General features: G+C 31.6%; 3 protein-coding genes across 3 annotated transcripts in view; 1 reads left to right on the top strand and 2 right to left on the bottom strand.

The window, feature by feature from the left end:
* The window catches only part of LOC108580303 (THO complex subunit 2), a 9924-nt gene extending 5422 nt beyond the window's left edge, over nt 1-4502 (top strand). Inside the window, exons 11-28 of the mRNA XM_017944023.1 lie at nt 213-330; nt 403-565; nt 643-824; nt 889-1173; nt 1266-1378; nt 1459-1654; nt 1715-1843; nt 1913-2041; nt 2114-2371; nt 2442-2593; nt 2671-2800; nt 2877-2982; nt 3164-3198; nt 3284-3394; nt 3492-3552; nt 3630-3691; nt 4256-4320; nt 4441-4502. Of these exons, the coding sequence (XP_017799512.1) occupies nt 213-330; nt 403-565; nt 643-824; nt 889-1173; nt 1266-1378; nt 1459-1654; nt 1715-1843; nt 1913-2041; nt 2114-2371; nt 2442-2593; nt 2671-2800; nt 2877-2982; nt 3164-3198; nt 3284-3394; nt 3492-3552; nt 3630-3691; nt 4256-4320; nt 4441-4471 (2326 nt within the window). The 3' untranslated portion in view covers nt 4472-4502. The remainder of the gene's footprint in view (nt 1-212; nt 331-402; nt 566-642; nt 825-888; nt 1174-1265; nt 1379-1458; nt 1655-1714; nt 1844-1912; nt 2042-2113; nt 2372-2441; nt 2594-2670; nt 2801-2876; nt 2983-3163; nt 3199-3283; nt 3395-3491; nt 3553-3629; nt 3692-4255; nt 4321-4440) is intronic.
* A 311-nt stretch (nt 4503-4813) lies between these two features.
* On the bottom strand, nt 4814-6346 carry LOC108570080. The gene is made up of 4 exons (XM_017931869.1): nt 6312-6346; nt 5539-6202; nt 5338-5468; nt 4814-5273 (listed from the first exon to the last, which is right to left on the bottom strand). Exons 1-4 carry the CDS (start codon nt 6344-6346, stop codon nt 4814-4816), a joined length of 1290 nt encoding a protein of 429 aa, XP_017787358.1.
* Nucleotides 6347-7154: 808 nt separating this feature from the next.
* On the bottom strand, nt 7155-10233 carry LOC108580291 (DNA repair protein complementing XP-C cells homolog). The gene is made up of 5 exons (XM_017944001.1): nt 8454-10233; nt 8149-8354; nt 7828-8092; nt 7578-7746; nt 7155-7507 (listed from the first exon to the last, which is right to left on the bottom strand). The coding sequence occupies exons 1-5, from the start codon at nt 10149-10151 to the stop codon at nt 7155-7157; spliced, it is 2691 nt and encodes an 896-aa protein (XP_017799490.1). The 5' UTR covers nt 10152-10233.

Genomic DNA, 10233 nt, shown 5'->3' with positions numbered 1-10233 from the left:
GTTGGTTTATGCTAACATCGAATATCAAAGATACACAATATGGAAAAAGCTTATGACTATTACAATTACATCATATAATATTGGCTTTAATCTTTTCATTTATCACAAATCAATTTTTCTTTTTAACTTATACGAATCACATAGTGTTGCACAATAGGAATGATAAATTATAGATGAACAATAATTATCTTATTATTCATTTTCATTTTCAGCCTAGATTTATTAATACTGAAAGAAATAGTACAAAAAATGGCAGGTATTGAAGCTGCAGAAGAGATGACTTCAGATCAATTAGATGCCATGGCAGGTGGTGATTTATTGAAAAATGAGGTAACTTTTGCGAGTAATTAAATTAACCACCATATAAGTATCTAAAAAATTATTAATGGAACATTTTTTCAGGCTGGTTACTTCAGTCAAGTACGTAATACAAAGAAATCATCGCAACGATTAAAAGAAGCTCTTGCTGAACACGATCTTGCCGTAGCATTGTGTCTTTTAATGGCACAGCAGAAACATTGCGTTGTGTACAGAGAAACGGATAAATCTCACCTTAAACTTGTCGGTAAGCATTATAATAATTTTTTTAATATTTTATATTTTTAATATCCTATAGAAGTATAATTTGATCTAATATCATAGGAAAACTGTACGATCAGTGTCAAGATACATTAGTTCAATTTGGTACCTTTTTGGGATCTACGATGACGGTGGACGAATATGTGGAGAGACTTCCTTCCATACATTCTATGCTTCAGGACAATCATATACATTCTGACGTTGCATTTTTTCTTGCAAGACCAATGTTTGCACATGCCATTAATGTAAGTGATTTTTACAAACTTCTAATTATTGTATCGGTTTGATTTTATGTACTGTTTTTAATAGATTAAGTATGATGCCCTGAGGAAAGCTGATCCAAATTACAAAAAAATGTCCACCGCTATGAAACAAGCAAAATACGCAGAGGCTGCGCAAGCAGTCATGGCGCCAGTTGCTCAATCAGTCAGGCCCCTGCATCCTCTGAAAGTATGGGAAGATATTTCTCCACAATTTCTTGTGACATTCTGGTCATTGTCTATGTATGATTTGTATGTTCCTGTTGAGAGCTATCAGAGGGAAATTAATAAATTAAAGCAACTTGCCGCACAGAGTGCTGATTCCAAAGATATGGTGTGTTAATACCTTTTCAGTAAAAAAAAGAAAGCAGTTCGAAAGCGGTTCGTTTCGAACCGTTGATTCTAAATTGATATATTTCCTTTTAGAATGTTAGTAAAGGGAAGAAAGAGCAAGAAAGATATACTACTTTAATTGAAAAGTTGCAAGACGAGAGGCGAAAACAGGAGGAGCACGTTGAAAAAGTTTTTGCATATCTAAGGTAAAATTGTATTAATTTAATAATGTTAAAATTGTTAAAAAAAATTCAGCATCTTATTTTATCATGAATCATTAATTTAGGCAAGAAAAAGATACATGGTTTTTATCCCGGAGCGCAAAATCAGCAAAAAACGAGACGATAACACAATTTCTGCAATTGTGCCTCTTTCCTCGATGTACATTTACAACCGTGGATGCCATGTATTGCGCCAAATTCGTTCACACTATACATTCTTTAAAGACTGCAAATTTTTCAACCCTTCTTTGCTACGACAGAGTAAGTAAAATTTATGAAAAATGAAAGAAAGAACAATCTATCTGTTATTTAATTTTTCAGCTTTTCTGTGATATAACATATTCAGTTACCTCATGTACCGAAAACGAGGCAAATCGTTACGGGAGATTTTTATGCGCCATGTTAGAAACAGTGATGAGGTGGCATTCTGAGAAAGCCATATTTGATAAGGTATATAACATTTTATTTTAATATCATAAATAAATTCAGAAGATTTTTACATATTTACAATAATTTTAGGAATGTAGCAATTACCCGGGATTTGTAACGAAATTCCGTGTCAGCAATCAATTTTCTGAAGCGAATGACATGGTAGGATTTGAAAATTATAGACATGTATGCCACAAATGGCATTACAAAATTACAAAGGTACTAATTTTACTTAATTACTATTGATAATAATTTAACAAAAACTTGCCACTTACAATTTTCTTTCCTTAGGCTATTGTAGTCTGTTTGGATTCCAAGGATTATGTACAAATAAGAAATTCCTTAATAATATTAATAAAAATATTGCCCCACTTCCCTGTCTTGGCTAAACTGTCTCAAATTCTTGAACGCAAAGTGGAGAAAGTGAGAGAAGAGGAACGTGGACAACGTCAGGATTTACACGTGCTGGCTACGTCGTACAGTGGTCAATTAAAAGCCAAAACTCCAAATATGATACGCGAGGCAGATTTTCATCACGTAGGAGATAAGGTTTGTGATTAAACTTATGTTATACACCGTACAATCTAAAAAAGCAAGCTCTGAATATTTTTTTTAACAGACTGGCAAAACGCAAGATACTCCAAATAATGATTCGTCAGAAAAGGTTGGCGATGGAATTTCAAATAAAGAAATTACAAATGGCGATACTAGGATAGAGAAAGAAAATAAAGAGCAACGAGAAAAACGGAGTGCATCGAATCAAATGCATCAGTAAGTGACACAATTAATATTTAGATTGTTATTTAATGAATGGAGGAAATTCTTTTTCACGTTTCTGTTCAATGTAGCGAAAGTTCAGAAAAAATTAGGAAAAAGGAGGAGAGTAAGGAAAGTTCCGAAGGGAAGGATAAACATTTAAAAAAGGAAGAAATTAAGGAAGATGATCTGATGGATAAGAAAGATCGAAAATACTATAAGGTAATTATATTTCTTGCTCAAATTATTACATATCATTTAAAAGGCAAATTGGTACTTAATATTAATTTAATTACAGGAGGAACATTATTATAGCAGTGGTGTAGATAATTTAGACCGTGATCTTTCTAGTGTATCAAATAGTAGTGCTAGCTCTGGACCAACACAGGATGGATCGGATAGAGGTTTGCATTAAGAAGTCACAAAAGTTGTCGCGGCATCGCATAATCAAACTTTCTTGTAGTATTTTTTAGGGATGATAAATATGTATTGAAAAAATAACATAGTAAAGGAAAAGGGTTTAACAAAAAATGCATGCATTCAATATACACAATTGATTGTAAATTAAAAATCCTCTAATTTCAGATGCCAAAAGAAGGAAAGTTGAAAGTGTACAAAAGGTATAAATTGTTAAATGAACAAAAATTGTTGAAGGTAAAGATTATGAAAATTATTAAACTAGTCGAATTTTTACTTTTAAAATAGGAAGGGCGACGCACGGAGGGAAGTCTCGATAAAAAGGAGCGTTCGAGTAAAGGCAAAATAAGGGATGAACAGAAAGAGCTACGCAGAGAAAAGAAATTTGCACGGAAAAGAGTATGTTTCAAAAAGAGTATTTATAACACATTAAATAACATATTTCTTGAAATATATATTTTAATGTATGTATACATTTTTTGTTGTATTAAAATAGGATAGAGCAGATGACTCGGCAGTCGCAACCGAACAGAAAAGAAGAAAAGATGACGAAAAAGGTATCTTTTCTTGTAACTTCCAATTCCTTGAAAAAAATTTTTTTGTTATATAAATAACGAAAATTAAATTGTTTTAGCAAAAGGAGCACATCAGAATGGTGATATTCCCGAACACAGAGAAAAACATCATTATAACAAGGTTGGTAATTCTAATTGGAATTTTTCATTATTCATGTATCCAAAATATAGAGCATTATATATTTACTAGGATACATTCGAATAATTTCGAACAATATTTTCTTCGAATTTTTTTTTCTTTTTTTTTTTATATATTGCGTATTGCTAAAAATGGTCGTTTGTTGAGTATTTCATAAGTAGGTCATTAGTTGTCTTTCCCATACGAAAAAGAGCACCATATAAGTCTTTCAAATTTGAGAAAAAATCGCGTAAGGGTCCTGTATTTGATAAAAACAAATTTGTTGACACATTTTGAGATAACGCGTCACACTTTTTGAGAAATCCTGTAACATCACAATTTTGCATTAATCCCGACATTCTGCATATAAATTAACTTTTAATAATTTTTTCTAACACTATTCCTTGACCCCGTAGTTGATAAAGACGTCCGCTTCGAGTACATTGAAAAGACGAAATGGGAGACAATAGCAAAGACCAGAAAAACTAGGTGATACTATCAAGTACCCAAACGCCAATTGCAGGATAGCATGGCATTCAGAAGATTCATATGAAAATGTATTTTCAGGAAAAGTCACCCTACACAAAGGAACGTACTCATGAACGGGAAGGCCGCGAAAGTCGGGATAAACAATATCCTTTTTTAATACATATTAGAAAGATACTATATTTTTTAAATTTTACTCTTTTTTTAACGTAACTCAGTTCTTTGATAATCTAAAGAAAAAATATATAATCCTTAATTCTAAGCACTAGAAGGAGTTCGGATCCCAAACGAAGATGATGTACAACAACGGAAAAAATTTGACTTAACATTTTATATACTACGTTTGGTGTTGCATGTAATTAAGGTAGAATTCGAATAATAAAGAAAAAAGATAGCGAATAATTTGTATATTATATTAACGTCCAATTTTATAAAATAAACTAGGTGATCGCAATAAAAAATATCGACGCTGCATTTGTACTATTGATTACAATTACTATTTCCAGTTTCTTCTAAAAACTAAGACAGATGATTACGTTATTTTTTTTATGTATCAGAATCAATATAAATATTGTTGTACTGTATAACTTATACACTTTTTTCGAATAAATAGCTTACTAAACTACTGTAAAAATTACATCATGGCGAATTATTGATGAAGTTGTAGTAATACTGATCTGCTTTTAAACTTTCTTCCTCTAAACGTTTCAGCCTTAACCTTGCATCTTGAAGAATATCTTCTGTTGAACTGCTTTCACTGATAATAGTATTTGCATTAATAGTTTGCGTGGGAACTTCCACGCTAGTCGGTCTCAATGAACGTATCCCTTCTACTTGTCGAGATAATTGCACAGCGCGTTGTGTTATTTGTTCTATTCTTAATTTTTGAGCCTGTATAAGAGCAGTTAATTCTTCTTTTTCTTTAATTAGAACGTCAATTTTATCTTTTTGCAGTATGTCGTGTATAATGTCTGTTTGCACTTCAATATTTCTTAAAGACTGGCTAGATATTTCTGTTGAAGGTGGTATCTCTTTTTGTTCGTGAATTTTTTTAAGGTCCTCTTCCAATTTTTTATAATTATCTTGGGCCCTTTGCAATCTGTAAAGATTGAAACATGTAATTTAATAAAGATTTATCAATAAATATATGTATGTACATTTACCTATCTGCTTCTTGTATCAATAATCTTTCTTTCAATGTTAATTCCATCTCTTTTTGTAAAATTTGCTGTTCACTATTCTGTTTTTCTTCTCTCAATTGTTTTTGTTTTAAACTCATAGCTCGCATAACATTCTAAGAAATTAAAATATTTGTTAATAAAGAATATATACTTTTTCAATTACAGGACTAAAATCATGTATACCTGAATCTGTTGTAATTTTGCATTTAATACTTCAAGTTGTTCTTCAATGAGCACTGCTTGTTCCTTTAACATCATTTCCCTTTCTCTTAATTTATCTTCAATCATTTGTTTGTGCACAGATATTTTTCTTTTCAGTGTAACTAATTTCTGTACATGCAAATTGTGGGATTGCCAGGAAAATTCAGTTTGAGTAGATTCATTACAAAGAGATACATTTTCTTTAATTGGTATGTCATTATGTACATTGTAAGAGAACATTGTTATGCATTTCAAAATACACAAAAGGAGTGGCATATCATTTTCAACATATTGTGATATAACATATTGTCCTTTGCTATCATGGGGATTGATACCTAATGTTTCCAAAGCATGCAGTACATAATCACTTTGTAATTTTTCATTATGATCCTTCTCACTGCCATCAGACCTTTGAACTGTCTTATTAGAAAAATCTATTAATAGTGGTGCTTCACTGGCAAATACTGATAAGGTATAAGCGTAATTATGATTAAACAAATACTCTGCTATTAATAAATCATAAACATACTGTTTTGCAGATTTAGGACCACTGTTTTTGAGAACAATATCTTTATTTTTTAACGCATATATCAAGTTCTGACGAAGGTGCGTTCTTACGTTCGATATTATTCCACATTTTTCGAACCTTGAAACATGAATTCAAATAATAAAGTATAAACTTTAATTAAATATTTTCACGACATAACCTTTACTTTTTGGTTTATATTATTAAATTTTTACAGAAATATATTTACCATTTATACAAAGTAGAATAATAATCTTGGTCCATATTATATTAAACAATTTAGAGCGATTGAGAAACAGAAATTTAACTATGAAGAACTTAAATGTTCTCTTTTTTCTGCAAACACTGTTGTATGTACAGTAAGTTTAAATTCCACCTTTCATCATCGATGCATTCACCTGCTACACATCGATATATCGAAGTTCAAACAGTAAAGGTTTTAAAAAATGGACACAAGGTATACACAAATATATCAATTTATTCATACAATTTTACAAAAATTGCTCTTTATATACATTATATAGAAAGACTTGATATAATTTAAATATTAGTTATTAATAATACATTGCATTAAAAAACACTTAATATCTATTTGTAAATAACACGCAAAACAATCATAACAATTATTATTAAAAAAATATAGAAATTGTATTTGAATATAAATTATAAAAAATGCAATTCGAAAAATATAAAAACAAAAAATCAGTATCTTCTAAAAATATACTCATGCATAAAAGTCCAACAATCTACTTTGATAGTATATATGTTTATATCACAATACTGTACAACTTTTATAATTTACAGAAACCTCCATTCACAAAAGGGCAAGAAACTGAATAAAACGGTAAATCAAAGGGAAATCTTCAAGGAAACAAAGAAAGAGAGAAGAAAACTTCTGATAAAACAACGTTAGTTCAAAATAGTTCTGAGGCAAAGAAAAATGCTAACATTAAAGTAACAAAAGTAACAAAAAATGTTTTGAATGAAACAAAAGCTGCTTTGCAAGATTCTCTAATATTAGATCTAACATCTTTAATACCATATATTTAATATATATATCAGTACTTGAAGTTCAAGAGACTTTACTTTTCTTCACATCTGTATTCTTGTGTTTCGTTCTTTTATTAGCTACTGTTTTTATTTCCTTCGAAAACTGGTATTTTGCTATTAGTCGCTCCCTTATGAGCAAACCGTGAATCAGCCTCTTCCAATTTCCATAAACCCGTTTCTCCTGCTTCTCTTTCGCTCGTTTAATCGCTTCTACTTGCTCAGCTTCCCAAGCTTCTCGTAATGTATCTTCATATTCAGTACAAACAACATAACCCTCTAATGCTGGTACCGCACCCATACTCCCAAAATTAAAGCCCACCACGGCTGGTGCACAATCGATATTAAGTTTTCTGGCAATTCGATTCAATGCCGGAACTGTATATCACACCATATTAGTTTTAAAAACTATTTGAAACAATATTTAATTAGTTTTTTAGAAACTTACGATTTATATGGACTGTGCCTTTTGGCAGCATGCATTGTTTGAATAAATCCACGTTTCCGTACTCGTTACGTGGTACAATACCATCTTTTGCCACCGGTGGTTCGTATTCCATAGTCTGCCATTCGCCAAATATTTCCAAAGCAGAGTCCTTAATTTTCATTCCCGACAGCTGTTGTAAAGAAGCAGTTTTGTGCATTATTTCTTTTTATAGAATAAGTATTAGCAAAGACGAATATCATAGTAATATTACTTTGTCATATTTTGGACGAGCCTTGACTATTTTATAAGGTTCTTGGTTCGGTTTTACGACCCTGGCTTTTTTCAACCACGTCTCCCTTGAACAAAGTGTATGTACACAGTGACGCGAATAAATAGCTTCACCTGTATTAGTATGACCCAAAGGTACACAGTCTGGAGGATATAGTGCTTCGAATTTGAGTAGATGCCTTACGATGACGTATAACGGGTGGCCTTTGCATTCACCAATCGTTTTAGGCAATGGCTGCTCCAATTCTCTATAATAAAAATTAAGTATAATATAAAAGAGTAGAAAATCCCAATAAATAAATACCTTTGTAATAGCATTTCATTTTCAGCTTTAGAAATAACAGTATCTTTCTCTTTCCAATAGGAGAGGGTTTCCAGCCACCATTTCTCATCAATACGTTGTTTGCGCGTTATTGTGAGCCAGTGTGGACAGTAGCGCCTAGTCACATCCTTTATTAAACTTTCAGAGTTCCAAGCTACTACATACAATACAGGTTTTTCTGCTTTTTTCTGTAATATGATAGAATCATTATTATCATAATGATAATAACTTGAAAGAAACAGTATATTTTTGAAAACATAATGTAAATTAATTTGCAGACTACTCACATATACCTCAGTTACACAATGGATTTTTTCATCCATCACACTAGCACAGATCCAACTTTCCTCTGATTCTAAATATATTTCAGCCCAAATGTTTTGTGTTTTCTTTGTCTTATTTGTTTCATTGTCTTCACTGTCAGAGGATATTAATTTTTTATTATTTTTCTTAACATTCTTAGAATGTTTTGGTACTTCTTTTTTATCATCATTCCAATACTTTTTTGCTAAATTCTTTGATTTAGGTTGAAATTCTGAATCAGAGTCAGTTGTTGAATCTTCTTCTATATAATTTTTTATTTTTGTACCATCAGACTTTGAAGATGGATCTGTGGATTGTATTGCTTTGTTATCTTCAGAGTTTCCATTAACTTTGCGATATCTTAATTGCCTTAAGCTAGATAAACTCTTTTCTTGTTCTACAACTTTAGGTTCGTTTTTCTTTTCTTTACTTTTAGCATTTGATTGTTTAGTTTCCTCATTCTCAGCTTTGGAATCTTCTTTAGTATCAGACTTATATTTTTTTGCCTTTCTCTGTGACTTTGAGTGCAAAATTTCAGCTGCCCTTTTTTTAGCTTCAATGTTGGCATTTTTTTTTGCCTCTGAACCATTTTGAACTAATGTTTTATCAGAAGCTTTCTTCTCCTTTTCTTTGTTTCTCTTTGAAGTTTGTCCCTTAGATCTACTTTTTGATTCAGTTTCTTGTCCTTTTGTGACAACTTTAAATAATGGATCATCACTAAATGCCCGATGAGGAGGACAAAGAGATATAACCAGCCGACAATTTAAACCCAGAGCTCTTAGTGTAGCAATGTACAACAGTACCAGCTCCTTGTAATTAGAAATTTTCTTTTCCTGCAGTATCTTTAACAATGTTTCTTTATCTATTCGTCCATTGCCACTGCTTTCAATAGCCTCAAATGTGAATACATTCTTAAACCATTTTGTGAATTTTTCTAAATATGAAAGATCAATTCTATTTTTTGGGTAGTTACAAGTTGAAATTAATGATAATACACCAGACATTATTTCAGGCTGATTAATTTGATGGTTCAAATTAAACCCATATGCCAACCAACATAGCAATCCTACCTTTTCTACTAATATTTGGCTAGCCCTTAATCGTTTCCTCAAAATTGCTTTTAGATCCTGACCTCCCTTTTTCCTTCTGTTTAACATCACACTGGTACCAGGCAGAATGATTTTAACACCATCTTCAGGAATAGTGTATTCAGTGGGAACTTCAGTATCTTTTTCATTCTTTAAAGTTACAGCTCCAACACCTTTTTTGGATGGAGAACTTACACTAGTCTCACCCTGAAGTAAAAGTTCTTCTATTTCATTGAAAGAAGAGGTAGCATTTACTTCTATTTTCATTTTCTGTGCTTTCTCTTTTTCCTTCTGCGATATGGAAGAGTCTGAGAATGACTGTTTTTTCTCGACATTTTCATCCTTAACTTCAAGTTTCTGTGAATACTCTAAATTCTTCAACACTTGAGTGAATAGTTCAATATTATTTCCTTGACTGGCATCTTCTAATTCTGTATCATCGGTGCTTTCATTCTCACTGTCACTTTTACTCGCGGCTTTCGTGACCTTCGCCTTTTTCTCTATGAAGAAGCTGGAACTTGGTTTAATTTTATCTGGATCAACCGAATACTCGCTACTACTATCGGAGCTATCTTCCTCTGATAAACCGTTCATTTTAAAACAGCTGTACTACCACGAAATTTTGTATTATTATTGCTCTTTAATTGTCAACCGGTTGTCTTGCATCATATCACAT

This window comes from Habropoda laboriosa, unplaced genomic scaffold (genome assembly GCF_001263275.1).
Source record: "Habropoda laboriosa isolate 0110345459 unplaced genomic scaffold, ASM126327v1 scaffold9, whole genome shotgun sequence".
Taxonomy (NCBI): Eukaryota; Metazoa; Arthropoda; class Insecta; order Hymenoptera; family Apidae; genus Habropoda; species Habropoda laboriosa.
This window is presented reverse-complemented; position numbering and strand designations above follow the sequence as displayed.